Here is a 17,750-nt window from a genome sequence, read left to right as displayed (position 1 = left end):
CTCTTTCTAACATTATGAGATAGAAAAAGCTAGAAGTAGTATGAATGTGTCTGGTATTTACTAGCATTATAATACAAAGCTTCTGTCAAAAATCAAAGCTATTGGAAGTATTTCCGATTTTGTTTAATTTATATAATTTGGAATACAAAATGAATAGTGATAGTTTTATTTTAATAAATTAACGTCTATATTATGTACATAGAGGCCTCTTGTTATGTAAATAGTTAAAGGACTGCGTACGAAAATGACATATTCTGTTTTAGTTTTGTAGTGATGTAAATAATTTACTTTATTTACTAATATTTATAATGCGGTGCTGCGTGCCCGGCTGCAAAAATGACTCGAGACATATCTCGAAGTCCCAGGGAATCACTTTTCATGTGTAAGTATCGTATTTTAAATAGTTAAAAGGAAGGGTTCCCTTTTAGCTTATACCCATCTTATACCTAATTATTATAAGTTTATCCCATTAAGCATTTTACTAATTCAATTACTAGTAATTATAACTTTAGTTAACTATTAGCCCACACATGTGCACTTCTTTAGGATAATTGAGTAATTCGAGACTTATAATTGTAAACTTTAGATATTTATTTATTTATTTATATTTTGGAGATCCAACAGCTATCTATACAGAATATCCCAAATTAATAAGAGACGGAAAGCCAATTACAGGATCACACATTAGCCACATATTTTGACTAAGATGTAGAGTCTGTGAAGGTAGGGCCTGTAGAGTTAGAAGCTTGGCTCTACAAGATATCTGATAACTTTTTGTCAGTGCGAGCCTTATGGTTTCGTCTTGGCAACATTTTACATGAAAATGTTTTTGGTGGGATTGTATTGTATTGTATGAATTATGCACCCTGTTGTACGTTGTCATAGTGTTATGTACTTGTTTTGTACAATAAAGTGTTTACTACTACTACTAATTTCATTGCCTCACTCTTAACATGCAATAGCATTGATCATAATATAATTTGTATTACAGTTTCCCCACCGAGCCAGCTCTCCGGTCCTCCTGGCTCCGGGCTCTTGGCAAAGAATCATGGGAGCCCAAGGAGCGTAGCGCGGTCTGCTCGGAGCATTTCCTTTGCGAAGACTTGTACGAGACAAAGAGCGGGCTGAGAAAAGTGAGGCCGGGCGCTGTGCCAATAGTGCAGGATAGCAGTTGTGACTACGGCGAAGCCAATACTATACAGGTATATCTAGTCAAAGCCTGTGTTTCGTATATAAGTAATTGTAGAGATGTTTACAAAAACAACATAACTGACTACACTGGTTGACACCTGAAACGATTAACAATGTTCTTAAAAAAGTGTCAACCGCTCTAAGCAGTTATGTTGTTTTTGTGAACATCCCTTCAATTTATTTAATTCATACAAACTATCGGGTATTTTATGATGTCGTTCCGAGGCTGGACAACCCGATAGTCGGCATCATGGTACTACAGCTTTATGTGACGAAATTTTTGTGGCCTGGCGCGTGTTGTTTGGCTGGGTGGCAATTAATGCGTTAAGTGATTACATCAGACATTAAAGAAAAAAGTACAATCTAAAATTTAATACTAAATTAAAAATAAACTACTTTTAAACTAATATAAAATTAAAAACTAGACTAATCTAGATTAATAAACATCTAAATAAGGCCGCAGGCATTGTGCCAAAGATGCTGGCAGCATTCCCTCGCTGAATGGCAATACTAATGAATGCGCTGCGAGAGAAAACTGCCAGATCTCTGGACACCGGTTATATCAATGAGCTTTTTGCATAGTTATTTATTTATAACAAAAGGAAATGTCTTCACTAAAGAGCTTACACTGCCACTTATTAAAATGATGTTTTTTGAGAGCAAAGTTACTTCAAAAAACGTCAAAGCACTATGCCTATAATATTTGTTCAAAATGTTAACATCAAATTCTGATTGACCTGATGACAAGTCATTTTGACTGTAAAGTAAAAAAAAAAAATCTGTAGCAATTCGGTCAGGGGTCGTCAAGAAACTGAAGGAGCATAATATGATAAAAAACTGACTCCAGACAAATTCAGAACAATAATTTTATTTAATATTTATTCATTTATTATTTATTTAGAACTATCTTGTTATTTAATTGAAGGCAGTTTACAAGGGCTCTCTTATAAGTCACATTTAATTGAGTAAAATATGCATAAAATACAGACAGCAATCTGCTTCATTTGTCAAAACTACGAGATTCAATGTTTGTGTCAGGTATGCCGAATATGCCTCGCGGTGGACGGCAGGCTGCTCTCAATCAGGAAATACCGGTTGGAAGAAGCCTATCACCACCTCACTGGGCTTGAGGTAAATATCTTCCCTTTTTTCACACACACTTCACACACACACTTATAAACATAATATATCTGTACAAATAAGTTATGTTAAGTTATGTTATGTATATTGTATAGTTCTTTGTGTTATTATTAGTATTATATATAGTATTATCTTACTTCAAAATTTGCCTCTAATTATCAGATCTGTATCCTACGCATCTTGTTTGGTAAATCTTATGCTTAATGCCCCACAGTCCTCACGACACAGGCTCGACCTAGTGTAAGGGCTATTGTTTGTTCTAAGAAGCTGTTGTAGATATTCTGTAGTTAATTTTAATTTAATTACTAAGGTTTCATGTCATGTCAATTTGGAAAATAAAGATATTTGTATTTGTATAATTATAATAAATATTATTAGAACTTAAGACTAGGGAATAAGTAAGTTTTTAAATATGGCCACTTTTCTCGCTTAATAGCCGTGTCCACACAGGCAATTTCCTCAAGCGTATGCTCGCTCTGTCTGGACCCGGCTACTGAACTAGAGATGGGTCGAATATTCGCTTGTTATATTGTCAAAGGACTGTCTCATTTCGAACATAGAGATAATCATACTATCTTTGTCTTACACTAGTACTAGCACCCAAAAGAAAAGGATGAGTATAGTTTATTTACTGACAAATTAGTTTGACCAACAGTTAGTTTGTTAGTTAGTTTTCCAACCTCCAAGTAGTGAACCTCTAATCAACTCTATTACAAAGAACATAAAATCCATTTTCCAGTGTGAAGACAAGCTGCCCGGCCAGCTATGTGTGGAATGCACACACCGCCTTCTAAACAGCAGTAGACTCAGAAACAAAAGTCTACGGGCACATTCTATCATGATGGAGATTGTCAGCAGACAGGATAGCGTAAGTGTAAACGTACATACATACATACATACATACATACATACATACATACATACATACATACATACATACATACATACATACATACATATGATCACGCCTATTTCCCGGAGGGGTAGGCAGAGACCACGGATTTCCACTTGCTACGATCCTGACATACCTCTTTCGCTTCCGTTACTACATTACGTTACTACGTTACGTAATAGTACATTGTTAATAAGACGACAAGCGAAGCGAGGACAACTGTGTAAACAGCAGTAGACATAGAAACAAAGGTTCACACACATTCCATTATGATGGAGATCGTCAGCAGAAAGGATAGCGATATAATCTTACTACTCAGGCGACGAGTGAAGCGAGGAGAAATGTGATATAGAAGTTATAAACAGTAGTAGACTAGAACATGTCTAAGAGCACATTATATAAATAAAAATAAAATATATAGCCTTTTATTTCTTGCGAATTTTAACATTGTTTGGTGTTTAGAATTAGTCTTAAGTTAAGTTAATATAATGTTAGTTCTAAAATAAGAGCGAGCACATTATATATAATAAAATAAAATAAAAATAAATAAAATATCATGATGGAAAGCCAAGTCAATTCCTGAACTTTAATTACATCCCATTATAAAAATTATAAGTTAACTTTAGACTAATTCTAAAACACCAAACAATGTTAATAATTCGCAAGAAATAAAAGGCTATTTTATTTTATTTATTAATTACATCCCAAGTAAACTAGAACGTGGCACTCATATAGATCTCAATTCTTTTGCAGGCGAAGTCAACAACGACACATTTCTTATTTGAACTTGGCTCTCATTTCACATTTATGTTTTTGATGGGATAATTCATTTAAATTTTCCTTTCAGCTAACACTTCAAAACCTAGCCACAATAAACAGAGACAATAATAGACTAACTTCAAACCTAGGTCCTAAACATTACGAACCTAACTTCTACGACCAAACCTTAGACCACGACACAATTGACGATGAAAAGGAACCAATATTCCAAGTGAACATCACAGATGAAATAGTAATAAAAAATGAAAATAATGATTTCAATGAAGATAACGAAATGAAAGAGGAAAATAATGAAGTTAATGATTACGATAATGATAATGATGTAGATTTTGTGGCGTCAGATAGAGAGTATTCCACTGATGACAGTTTGCCGTTAGATGCTAGAAGGAAAAAGAAGGAGAAGGTTAAGAAGAATAAGATTGAAAAGAAGGAAGTTATTAAAAAGGTTTGTGTTTGTTCAACTTTGACTTTGGTATTTTCTGTTTTTTTTTAGTTTACCGTGGCAACACCGAGTTGCAGTTTGTTTGGATAGGTTAGGTTAGGTTATACCATGAATCTAGTATTTTAACTGGATCAGGCATGAGGGGTGGGGGGAAATGACCGAACGGGATAGTTTTATGTATCTTTCAGTAGGAGTAGCAGCGAAAGCGCTATTATTGTTTGTCCTTGTCACAGTCTCACATTTTTTTATTCCCCACCGTAAATTAGTATGGATTATGGTGGGCAACAAATAAATTCGACCAATCATAGTGTCGCATTGCCTATGTTTTGGCCCTCACGGACGCACGCGTATACCACATCTATTAGGATCTTACCATCTATGGGTTATACGGACGAAATAGGGTATTTGACTACTAGTTAAATCAGTTTCTTTTTCAAACTGTCAAAATGATTTTGCTACTATGGAAATTTATATGAAACACTAGCATGTGACGTCACTATCAAATTACCTACTCTTTATAGTTTAAACGGGTTTTAAAATAGAAATTCTAAAAATGTCTGCTGTCTACATTTCTCTATTAATCTTGGTGCTTATTTCTTGCATGGTGTAAAATATATATAGTGTCGCGTCCATCATGTGCCTAGCACATTGCAAAGGCAAATTTTATAAACATGTCCCATCTCTGTCTTATTCTACAGGTGCGAAAGAGGCAGGTGAAGAAAGACCCGACGCAGCCTAAAATCGACCGGCGACGGAAACCGTTCCTAAACGACGAATTAAACGAAACTCTGTTTACGATCACGGATCTCACTCAGGACGAGCAGCTAGAAGAGATACGGAAGAGACAAGATACTGCCAACTACAAGTAAGTTATGTCAATAATAGGTAAACACCAGTAATGGACTGTGACCTAGTGATGTACACATGAATTATTATTTAGAACAAGTCTAGATAATATACTAGATAGAGTATAGATAATATTTCCATTATACAATACAATACAACATTTACTTCAGACCATGTCCATGTCAGCATCGCTTGATATAGTTTTTATTTTATTTCGGAACTTAAAATAACCCCAATGTCCTTTTTTTCAGAAACTCTGTGTTCAAATGTGAAGCGTGTTTCAAAGGGTTCCTCGACGAAGATGCCTACAATAGTCACGTTATTAGACATACTGATGTAAGTATTTACAAACAAGATATACAATACAGTGTATTACTAAAAGAAATTAAAAACTAGCTTAAATCTAAAATAGGCCCTTGAGGCATTGTACCAAGGATGCTGGCGACATTTCCTCGCTGTATCGCAATGCTGATACGTTGTGCGAGGTAGCCGCCAGCTCTTCGGTCACCAGTTACGTCAACCAGACGCTCCGCGATTTCTGCGAACAACTTATGCGCGCTGGGACCCCATGGACCTAGAGTTTCAACTCCAAATGGTACAAAATGGTACTCTCTACCGAGGCTAGTATTTTATTTTGGATTAAGTCTGTTTTAATATTAACCCTCTCCCTCCCTCCCTCCCTCTTTATCTCCCTCTTCGAATCCATCGTCAAGTCCGTGTTGCTCTTCGGCTGTGAGACGTGGAGACTGACAAAGGGGCTGACACACAAGCTACAAGTGTTTGTCAATAAGTTCCTCCGGTCGTTCGTATATTCTGGCCGAAGACCATAAGAAATGAGGATTTGTGGAGTATGTGCCGACAACCTCCGGTCGCCCAAGAAGTAGCGTTGCGGAAGTGGAGATGGATCGGTCATACCCTGCGAAGAGGAGATACGAACAACGCCAGTATCGCGTTCGAGTGGCGGCCTCAGGGCGGAAAGCGAGCCCGCAAACGCCCTATGCACACCTGCGGGCTCAGCACGGTTCAATTTTTATCGACTATCACTATGCCCGTCACTTTCGCACTTATATACTTGTTGGAACGTGACAGGCATGGTGACAAATGATAAAAATGCGACCGTGCTACTAGGGCTGGAGGCGCAGCGTAGAGAATAGAGATGCAACGGATAGTTGTTTGGCTGGATACCGGATACCGGATATCCGGCCTGGACACTGGCCGGATATCCGGTATCCGGCCGCCGGATATTCGGCCGGCGGAACTATACCTATATTTTGAGTTTTTCAGGTGCGCGTCGTGCAGGTTTCGACCTGTTTCGTAGTGAAAGTTCGCGCGGACACATTTCTAGGATCGTAACGAGTTTTATCATGTCATTTCAATTTCAATTACGTAGTAAGTTCGTTTATAGTTACAAGTGCGCGCACGTATTTTTGTGTAAACAAATAAGTGTATTGTGTGACATTGGTTACGTACTTATTCATTTCTATCTACTGTGTCGTTAGCATTATGACCGTGACTGTTTTTTAGATTCCATTTTTTACCCCAAAATGTGTTAATTTGACTATCCGGTATCCGGCCGGATAGTAGGTCATTATCCGGTATCCGGCCGGATAGTAGGTCATTATCCGGTATCCGGCCGGATACTAAAATAACAGCCGGATAGGCCGGATACCGGATAGTAATCGGATATCCGGTGCATCTCTAGTAGAGAACGAGCTGACAGCCGTTAGGACTGAGCTGGAACGAGGCCAAGACGGTTGCTCAAGACAGGACGGCGTGGAAGGATCTTGTGGAGACCCTATGCTCCTCCAGGGTGCCCTATTAGGGCAGACAACAACAACATTATTAACCCACTTAGAAATAAACTACTTTATGTATTCCTCGTAAACAATCTCGACGTGTCTTTTTTATTAAAAAAGGTTAAAATATAGTAACTATTACTTATGAGACTTAAATAATGTAGATATGTATATTTTCTTGCTATATATACATAATTAATACATATTTGCTGTAACATATTTAAAAAAATGTGTTTTTCAATAAACATACTCTTAAAGATTGTTTACCCTTTTTCGTGTGAAAACAGGTTGCTTGGCCATAGAGTACACATTGTTCCTAATTTTCTCCAAAACGGACGGACTGATTTGGTTGCTCGAGTGAAAAACACCAATATCAGTCCCTGCTTCAACTATTGATTTTAAAGACTTAAATTTAAAGAAATCCTTTTTTACAGCAATGCGGCGATTACGAGTGCAACATATGCAAAACGCATTTCAAGCATCCGCACGCTCTACGTAAGCATATAACGGCGCACCACACGCAACGATTTAGCTGCAACCAGTGTCCGTACGTCACCACTCACAGGTTAGTCTTCAACCTAGCGCTGTGACTCCAGGGGTGAAACATGCGCGTTGACTCGTTGACAACCCTAAAGTAAGGAATCCAACCCACAAAATTACAATGGCAAATGTTTGAGGGCCATGAATTTAGTATTTTAACTGGATCAGGCATGAGGGGTGGGGGAAATGACCGAACGGGATAGTCTTATCCATCTTTCAGTAGGAGTAGCAGTGAAAGCGCTATTATTGTTTGTCCTTGTCACAGTCTCACATTTTTTTTTATTCACCACCATAAATTAGTATGGATTATGGTGGGCAACAAATAAATTCGACCAATCATAGTGTCGCATTGCCTATGTTTTGTCCTTCACGGAGGCACGCGTATACCACTTCTATAGGATCCTACCTTCTATGTTGAGGGCGGATTAATCGACTTATAATATAGTAATCACTATCCCACCAAAAACATTTTCATGTAAAATGTTGCCAAGACGAAACCATAAGGCTCGCACTGACAAAAAGTTATCAGATCTCTTGTAGAGCCAAGCTTCTAACTCTACAAGCCCTAACTTCACAAACTCTACACCTTAGTCAAAATATGTGGCTTGACCGTTTCGCTACTGTCACATGGACGTAAGGTGAAAAATGTATTCACTATTCATTATTTTTTATAATACAATAGTTCTTGGAGTAACGAAACGGCCAAGCCACATATTTTGACTAAGGTGTAGAGTTTGTGAAGTTAGGGCTTGTACTCGTAGAGTTAGAAGCTTGGCTCTACAAGAGATCTGATAACTTTTTGTCAGTGCGAGCCTTATGGTTTCGTCTTGGCAACATTTTACATGAAAATGTTTTTGGTGGGATTTCACTTCTTTTTGTAAGTTGCTTCCATCCCCTAATTTAAAGGGTTGCGCGTGTGATTTAAGGACCTACTATTAAAAATCCTGAAATACGTACCTCGGGGCATCTTTTATACAATCTGCTTTTTACTGATTCCCCATACAATATTCAACCCTCTTTTTCCCCTAACGCCCTTTTCCACCCCCTTTTCACCCTTACGGGGTGATTTTGGGGTTGAAAACTATTCTATGCCATTCCCCATTACAAAAACTATCTACATACCAAATTTCAACTAAATCGGTTCAGCGGTTATTGATTTCCCATACAAAATTCCACCCCCCTTTTCCCCCCCTTAGGGACAAAAAATTTCAAGTTTTTGAATTTTTTTGTTGTTTGTGTACTAATATTATCTTACATACCAAATTTCAGCTTCCTAGGACTTCAGGAAGTACCCTAGAGGTTTTGATGATCAACAGTGAGTGAGTGAGTCAGTGACGAAATCGGGGTTTTTTAGTTATGAATAAAATCTTAAGTATAAGAGCTATGCAATTGAATTTTTTTATGTTTAATAAGTCCACTATTGACATCATATCCCGAGAATTTTGTTTATCTGGTATAATCCAAACCCAAGTTATGAGGGTTCAAAAAAACGACGAAGCGCTTCGAGAAAAGGTAGTAGTGCCCTTGCGCTTCGCTTTGCTCGTCTTGGCGGGGGCACTACCGTGCCCCCAGATTCATCTCACATGGCGACCCTGCCACAATGTTAAGTATTCAACTTTGCACTACTGTACCTGCCTTACCTGTATGTATCTTCTTCCTCGCGTTGTCCCGGCTTATTGCCACGGCTCATGGGTGCCTAGGGTCCGCTTGGAAACTAATCTTAAGAATTGGCGTTGGCACTAGTTTTTACGAAAGCGACTGCCATCTGACCTTCCAACCCAGGGAAAAAAAAAAGCGGCCAAGTGCGAGTCGGACTCGCCCTTAGATACCCCACACGTATGGGTTTGATGAAAAAAAAATTGAGTTTTAGTTCTAAGTATGGCGAACCCCCAAAATTTATTGTTTTTTTTCTATTTTTATGTGAGAATCTTAATGCGGTTCACAGAATACATCTACTTACCAAGTTTCAACAGTATAGTTCGTATAGTTTCGGAAAAAAGTGGCTGTGACATACGGACGGACAGACAAACGGACAGACAGACAGACAGACAGACATGACGAATCCATAAGGGTTCCGTTTTTTGCTATTTGGCTACGGAACCCTAATAATTGGTACTAGCCAGGGTTTGCACCCACGACCTCCGGATTGAAAGTCGCACGCTCTTACGGCTAGGCTACCGCGCTTTTTGTAATGTATAATGAATTATGTTTCTGATTACAGACAAACGGCTAGACTACATGAAAGATGGCATAAAGGCACCAAATATAATTGTCCGCATTGTCAAGACGAGTTTGTGTAAGTATTTAAGTGTAATTATTGCACTGTTAGAGTCTGTGCGGAATAAGAAGAGTCGTGGAATGTATGCGGCCCAATACACTCCACAACTCTACTCTTTCCGCACAGACTATGCTTTCTAAGGATAATCTTGACATTGAAGTTTATTAAAAAATTATAAAATCCAAAAAAACTTCGCGCTTCCAATTTAACCTTTTAACCGCCGTAGACTGATATATAAGACATACAAAATCAGGCTCATTTCGCCGCTGTCTGATAAATAAGACAAAACGTCGTGTAACTTCGTACCCCCCGGCGACACGAGCACGCTCGATGCAATGATTTTATGGCGATTAAAAGGTTAAACAGATGTTGCTGTATGGCACCATACATTATGCAATAACAGTAAAGCTTTGGATTCCTCCGAAGACGGTGCCGTCATATTACGGCCGCTATATAGCGTTGACTGACGTCACTAGAACGTTGTCTATGTAAACAAGATGGCGCGGTTTCCTAGACGGCGTTACGTTACGTTGATTGTCAACGTAACGTAAGATGACGGCCGTCATGACCTTGTCGATAGTTTCGTGAACGTTTTATTAGATAGCGGTGACGCCATTTTGAATAAATGACACGAGATTTGAATAAATGATTCCGTACTACGATTATTTTCCTCTTCTGATGATATTTCATCCTCCAAGTAAATTATAGATGATCAAGCAAATCTTGTCAGTAGGAAAAGGCGCGAAATTCAAATTTTCTATGGGACGTTATCCCATTGCGCCTACATTTTTCAAATTTGCCGCTTTGACCTTGGTGGCTGACGGTGTGTTATGACGCCGTGGTACTTTCCACATGTCGCCACCGTAAAGACGGCCGTCTTTTGCGGCCGCTATATGACGGCCGTCATATGACGGCACCGTTTTCGGAGGAATCCAAAGCTTAACTATGGTTCAAAGTTTATTGGTCACGATTTTACGTTTGACAACTTATTTACCACAAAACACATCATCTAGTTCGATTGACAATTTCGGAGGCTCGATTCTTTTTTTTATATTTGTATATCGTTTTGGTTTCCATTTATACACATTAGTTATTTACGATACAAGTGCGAAAATGAGGAATTCGCACGTGTATCGTACAACGTTTTACAGTACATATGGCCCTTTAAAATTTGACACTCGCACGAAAAGTGCTATTTTACGCACTAGAGCGGGAAAATAGGATCATATGTACTGTAATAGTTATTTACAGTACATATGGGTAGCAGTACTGATAGTTTCCCTACTTGACGCTAGATGTAGACTACAAAAATAATAGTCGTATTGGTAACAAAACTGATGTATGGAGTTGAGCACTCTATGTCTTCTTAATTCTCTTTGGCAATGATTGAGACGTTGATATATTTTCAGCAAATTCACAACGTACATGGGGCACATCCGCATCAAACACCCGTCCGACTTCGTCTGCCAGCTGTGCGGGTACTCCTTCGTGAGCGAGAAAGGGATAGAGCTACACAAAAAACTGAAACACAGACTCGACGACCCCCAGGTTTGTTTCAGACTTAAATTTTGTTATTTGGGGCGTTATCTATGAAAAGGGACCTTATTGTCGATGGCGCTTACGCCGCACAGCGTCGCGCGGCATTGTATTTATATCGGAGCATCGTTCATAATGGCGTAAGCGCCGTCGACAATAAGGTCCCTTTTCATAGATAATGTCACATTTATTATCCCACGAACGTTCCGGCCGTAGAATTAACTCCGTGTAAAAATCTTCTCTAGAGACTACAGTGTGGGATACTTCAAGGCGTGTAAGTTTTAAAAATGTCGGCAACGCGCATGTGACACCCCTACTGGAGTTGCCCCAGCTGTTGGTTGTTGTTGTTGGGTTGGTTGTGACTGTTGTGAGTTGTGGCTTATAAGATGATTTTGCAATAAATAGATCATACATATCTATCTTATTCGGTCAACACTCATCCAAAACTAACTTTAAATCAAAAGTGAAAAAAATATCCTAAATCTGTATGTGTGCATAGGGTTGTCTGGAAGAGATCGCTTTTTAGCGATAAGAGAACCCGTTACTACCCAATTATGAGTATTTTTTTGTTATTTTGTATTTACTTGGTTGCGATACAAAATAACATATGTAGGTACATTTTTACTCACTGAATCTCGAATTAAAATTCCTGTTTTTAGATCCCAGAGGACGGGCCTTTCTGCGAGCTTTGCAACGTCCGTTTTGTATCCAACGAGGCTCTGAGAAGACACATTCATGTTTCGGCCAGACACGCGGGCAGCGACAAGTATGTAACATCCATTGCATTTGGGTAATTTCGAAAATTTGAAATAATCTACTAAAATAGAAGCACTTTCTACTACTTGTAGCAAAAGTAAGCATGATGCTTTTCCTTTTGCTATTTAAGTGATGCAGTAGCGTAAGTTTTAGAGTATGAAGTGCTTGTGGTTTAGTAGAATTTTATTCATTTTCAAAATAACCCCGCTTTCGAAATTACCCTAATGTACCTTACCATTATATTAACTCAAATGAATACAAATACAAATTTTAAGTGTATATTATACACGACCATTGACCAAATGGGCCAGCGGTATTTACTTCAGCAGCCACATTTGGGGATACATTATTTTGCCGATTTTTACACAACTTAATATTTATTTCGATGTCCTAATATGATTTCCCCAATATCAAATACTCCAGAGACGACCAGGAGCCCAACAAGTCGAAGAGGCCCCGAAAGCCGCGTGAGCCCAACGTGTCGCGCGAGCGCAAGCGGTCGCGGAGCACCTCGAGCGAGCGCCGCCGCTACCCCAGCCAGCTGCGCAAGGCTGAAGGACCTATCCCTTGCGAACAGGTAGCAATTTATGCGTGGTAGTCGTTTTTAGGGTTTTCGAGAATGTTAACCCTAGCTGTACACAGAATTACTTATTGATCATTTTATATAGTAGTCGTTTTGAGGATTTTCGGGGATGCTCAGAGCAGAAAAATTCGAATTATACCATTTTTAGGATTCCGTACCTCAAAAAGAAAAAACGGAACCCTTATAGCATCTCTCCTGCGTCTGTCTCTCCGACCATTCCCCCCCCACCCCTTTATCTCAGAAACTACTGAGTCTAATTTTTTTTTTAATTATACAAAATAGTTCTTAGAAATGTGCAGTCAAGCGTGAGTCAGACTTATTTACGTACCTAGTTTGTGATCCGACCCCTACGGGTTTTTTAAAGAAATTTCTATCACGTTCCACATAAAAAAATACATTGTTAAAAATTGGGTAATGTACGGAACTCTTGGAATGCGAGACCAACTCACACTTGACCGGTTTATTTAACCGTTTTTCACGGATGTGTATTTACGTAAAAGTTAATAGGGTATTTTCCTACTAGTCAAATCAGTTACTTTTTTAGAACTGTCGAAACGATTTGCTAATATGGAATTTATGTGAAACATTACATCGTGACGTCACGATCAACTCACCTAAACTCCTATCTATGTTTTTCTAATCATTATCTGGTGCTTTTTTCATGCATGGTGTAAAATAATTTATTTTAAATACAGTACCCTATTACCAACTAGAAATAATTGACCTGTGCTTTTTTTGTAGTGTGGGATGCAACTAGAGGATTCTCGGGCGTACCACGGCCACTTCCGCCGGATGCACCCGGACAAGAACCGAACCAACTACCCCTCCATGAAGTCGCCCTGCATGTGCGAGGTGTGCGGCCGCATGTTCCAGGTGAGTTGCACGAATTGTGCGCGGCGCGCGATTGTGAACCTTATCAGAATGCACGAAGGTTGATATTGGGTCTTTAGCGGTCAAAGGATTAACACATTCATTGCCACCCAGCCAAACAACACATCCGCGCCAGGACACAACAATTTCGTCATATAAAGCTGTAGTACCACGATCCCGACTGTCGGGTCGTCCGGCCTGGGAACGAAATCATAAAATACCCGATAGTCGGGTTTTCGGCACTGAATGTGTTAATGTGTTATTATAAGTACATAGGTTGTTCCACGAGAGATGAGGCGAATGATTACACACACAGCTACATGAAGTACTGATTGCAAAAAAGTGAATGAATGAAATGAGTGAGTGAATGTAAATAAAAACGCTTAATTATATTTTTAATGGGTATCAGAAACAGTAAAAAATAAAAAACAAATCCTTTTATAAACCATCGTCACTTGGCATATCTTCATCTGATTCGTTAAGATTGATTATTCATATCTTACATTTATTTATTAATATAACCCACTTATTTCAATAAAATTGGTCCAGATATTTGGTGGTTTATTTTCTGTTTTGTTTGAAGTCGATGAATAGTTCTATTTATAATACTTAACAAAATAGTTTAAAGACACTTTTTGGTCTTTCTTGCAATTCACTGTTGAACATGCTATCGGTACAATATTAGAACAGTAATTTCAAAACCTCGCTGTCATTACATGACAGTGTTGTTGTGTGCGTCGACAAATCAGAATTACGATTTTTTGACAAGTTGTGAATTGGTATTAAAACCGAATTTTATTGCTATTGCAAATCTATATAAAAATAATCTCTACCATAGAGAAAAAAATACATAGATTGCTCACTCCATACATCAGTTACCAAAATGACAAGAAATTGATTGAGAAATTAATTTCAGTGTCTACATCTAGCATCGAGTAGCGGAACTATCAGTACTGCTACTTGACAATAGATGTAACAGTACTGATAGTTCCGCTACTCGATGCTAGATGTAGACACTGAAATTAATAGTCTTTTTGGTATCAAAACTGATGTATGGAGTGAGCACTCTTGTCTTACTATATTTCTTTGTCTCTACAGAGCTACGCCCTCCTAAAAGACCACACCTGGACCCACACCGGCGAACGGCCCTTCAAGTGCGACTCGTGCGGCAAGTCGTTCCGCATGAAGCAACGCCTCGTCGCGCACCGGCGCGTGCACAGCGCGCAGCGCGCCACGTACGTGTGCGGCGTGTGCGGGAAACACTTCAGCACGCACAGCAACCGGCAACGGCACATGTTTGTAAGTAGAGTTTCAACGTGTTTCGCAGGAGTATGGTTTTAACCATACTAGTGCGAAATGTGCAGAAAAATATTTCATAGTTTGACACATTCAGACTACACGCAGACGCATTGTCAATTGCGTTTTCTGAGTTTTAACATAGAGTAGACTCAACCTACATACCTATAGTCCAATCTGGGGCCACTCTTCAGTTTAGAAATATTTAACTAATTTTAAGGGTTAACTCACATATTTTTAGTCACCGCGACATGCATACGTAAGTTAAACCGTAAAACAAGCGTAATGTTAGTATGACACACGAGAGTTTCAATTCGAATCTAGAAATAAACCAGAATCAAGCTAGATTTCTGTAACACTGTACATTTTTTCACAGATCCATACCGGGCTAAAACCATTCAAGTGCGAAATGTGCGGGAAGTGCTTCAAGCACGCGAGCGAGAAGCGTGCGCACATCACGTACGTGCACCTCAAGAAACCGTGGCCCAAGCGTGCCCGGGGCAAGCGCCGGGACTCCAGACAGGTCGGTAGCCACAATATATAGGTCTACCACTTATCTGAGGCGGTTGCTAAAGAAGTGATTTTCTGGTAGAAAGTAGCCGAATTCTGGGACTAAAACTAGTTTACTTATACATTACATTTTAACCTATAGTTCGTTTTTTTAGCATTAGAAAGAACTTGCAAGAAGGTAAGCGATCTTGACATGTTTTTTAATTGAAAAACGCTTTAAAAAAATCAAAAACTATTACTTATGAAAGCAGAAGATTATAAATGATCGTATTAGATTCATAATTGTTACATATTTGCCGTAACTTATTTTTAAAATGTGTTTTTCAATTAAAAGACACATCAAGATTGTTTACCTTATTTCTATAGCTAAAAAAAACGTACTATAGTTAACATAATACAAAACAGCTCCATTCAGCTAAGCCTTCTTTGTAGTTATAAAATAAACTGTAGGTTATACCTACCGCCTCAGTTACACGGTAGACCTATAGTTTGTGGTAGACTTACACCGGGTAAAATGAAACCTAACTAGGGAGAGTTAACTTTTTCTTGTCAATCGTTGCCATGGTTACGTTCTCCCGGGTCACTCTTGCGTATAAGAAACCGCGATCCAAGCGTGCTCGGGGCAAGCGTCTGGATATATGTACCTATATGGAGCGAAAACCATACTAGTGCAAATATGCCTCAAGCGCGTACTAGCTCATAAACAACAATATTAGGGATGATGACGAATCTTGAATTTTATAACAAAATCTAGTAAAATAGATAGCAAATAAGCAATTTATCACAATATTGTGGATATTAAAAAAAATGGAAATAATACAAAAATACAGCACCTGAAAGTTTCAAAATTTAAGTTTTTTTTTAACTTTCAAAAACGAAATAAGTAAGGATACCATTCGATTCCAAACATTTTATCCAAAAAAAGATTGTACAGCAACTATATACATAAACGCAATATTAGACCGACAAAAATGCAATTTTCTTGTTTTGTTCGTCACATTCACATAGCGATTTGTTAGGGGCGTTTTGCGAGTGAAGTACGACTTTGACTATCATTTCTGACTTTTGTATTGCTTTAATGCAATGGGTCCCATATAGACATTTGATCCTAAAAGCAAACCTGATTGATTGATACCATAATGAAAATTTGTCATCTATAGCTGGTCAACCAAATCTTGTCAGTAAAAAAAGGCGCGTAATTAAAATTTTCTATGGGACGATATCCCTTCGCGCCTTCATTTTTCAAATTTGCCGCCTTTTTCTACTGTCAAGATCTGGTTGACCAAGTATAGCTATCAAATTTCAAGAAAATGCCATTATTTTTTTTTCATTGTAGTTTTGTTATTTCAGAGTATGCAGCACCCTCAGATGTCGGTGGGCACGAGTGCGAGCGAGATGGACATAGTGCAGCCGCTCTGGCCTTCGTGCGACCCGAAGCTCACCGATATCAACGCGATGATGGACGACAAGCCTATGTATTATAACCTCAAGATATAGTACGAGGCAGAGATGTTGCGAATATCCGCATCCGCAACCGCGGAACTTCCGCATTATTTTCAACATCCGCATCCGCATAAAATCGATGCGGATTTAATGCGGATGCGGATGTGGAACAGGTCGGTACAGGAACGTCTTAGCATCGGTGTAAGTGCTAGACTGCTAGGTAATTTAGTCATTAGCCAAAAAAACCTATTAGAAATTAGCAGTCAAGCGTGAGTGGGACTTAATGTACGGAACCCTTGGAACGCGAGTCCGACTCGCACTTGGCCGGTTTTTTGAAATAAAAATTACTAAAATGTAATATTTGACGTTTGCTATGGTACTATCTTGACATCCGCATCCGCGTCCGCGGATGACAAAAAATCGGCATCCGCAACATCCCTGGTACGAGGCATAACGGTAGGTTCACAGGCAAGACATCCTCTAGACTGAGCATAGTAGCGCTACCCCCTCTGCCACAAATACAGGGTGGATTTTCTTTTTGGGTCAGTGAGGGCAGCTACCAGATCCCGTGCTGCTACGAGAAAACGGTCTAAGAAGACCTTCCCTCGATTTCAAATTAATGAAGATTGGCTTTTACAGATTTTGGAAAAAACATACAGGGTGCGAGAAAAAGGTCATTTTTGACAAACTTTTTTTTTGATGCCAATCGATCCCATTCCTATTAAGGATCAAAAGCTTGTATGGAACCAAAAAAAAATTTCCGGCTAGAAAAGCCGCAAATCGAGGAAAACTTTTCCCATACAATTTGTATGAAAATTAAAACTTTTATTTTTCACATGCTGTTTTTGTAT

At 38.8% G+C, this 17,750-nt stretch overlaps 1 protein-coding gene across 1 annotated transcript; it reads left to right on the top strand.

Moving 5' to 3' along the window:
• Nucleotides 1-61: 61 nt before the first annotated feature.
• Nucleotides 62-16,956, top strand: LOC134660164 (zinc finger protein 479-like). The gene is made up of 16 exons (XM_063515895.1): nucleotides 62-382; nucleotides 992-1,202; nucleotides 2,230-2,322; nucleotides 3,071-3,199; nucleotides 4,071-4,448; nucleotides 5,144-5,310; nucleotides 5,543-5,627; nucleotides 7,522-7,652; nucleotides 9,849-9,923; nucleotides 11,315-11,453; nucleotides 12,101-12,207; nucleotides 12,621-12,774; nucleotides 13,522-13,653; nucleotides 14,749-14,949; nucleotides 15,323-15,469; nucleotides 16,807-16,956. Exons 1-16 carry the CDS (start codon nucleotides 309-311, stop codon nucleotides 16,951-16,953), a joined length of 2,370 nt encoding a protein of 789 aa, XP_063371965.1. The 5' UTR covers nucleotides 62-308; the 3' UTR covers nucleotides 16,954-16,956.
• The last annotated feature ends 794 nt before the right edge of the window (nucleotides 16,957-17,750 follow it).

Source organism: Cydia amplana, chromosome 26 (assembly GCF_948474715.1).
Source record: "Cydia amplana chromosome 26, ilCydAmpl1.1, whole genome shotgun sequence".
Taxonomy (NCBI): domain Eukaryota; kingdom Metazoa; phylum Arthropoda; class Insecta; order Lepidoptera; family Tortricidae; genus Cydia; species Cydia amplana.
This window is presented reverse-complemented; position numbering and strand designations above follow the sequence as displayed.

What these genes read in the sequence shown, in the direction of transcription:
- LOC134660164 (XM_063515895.1), top strand. Translation starts at nt 309, where the DNA reads ATGCGGTGCTGCGTGCCCGGCTGCAAAAATGACTCGAGACATATCTCG. An exon ending in ACGTTATTAGACATACTGAT is followed by an intron (nt 5,628 to 7,521) that starts GTAAGTATTTAC and finishes CCTTTTTTACAG; the next exon opens with CAATGCGGCGATTACGAGTG. An exon ending in GACCTATCCCTTGCGAACAG is followed by an intron (nt 12,775 to 13,521) that starts GTAGCAATTTAT and finishes CTTTTTTTGTAG; the next exon opens with TGTGGGATGCAACTAGAGGA.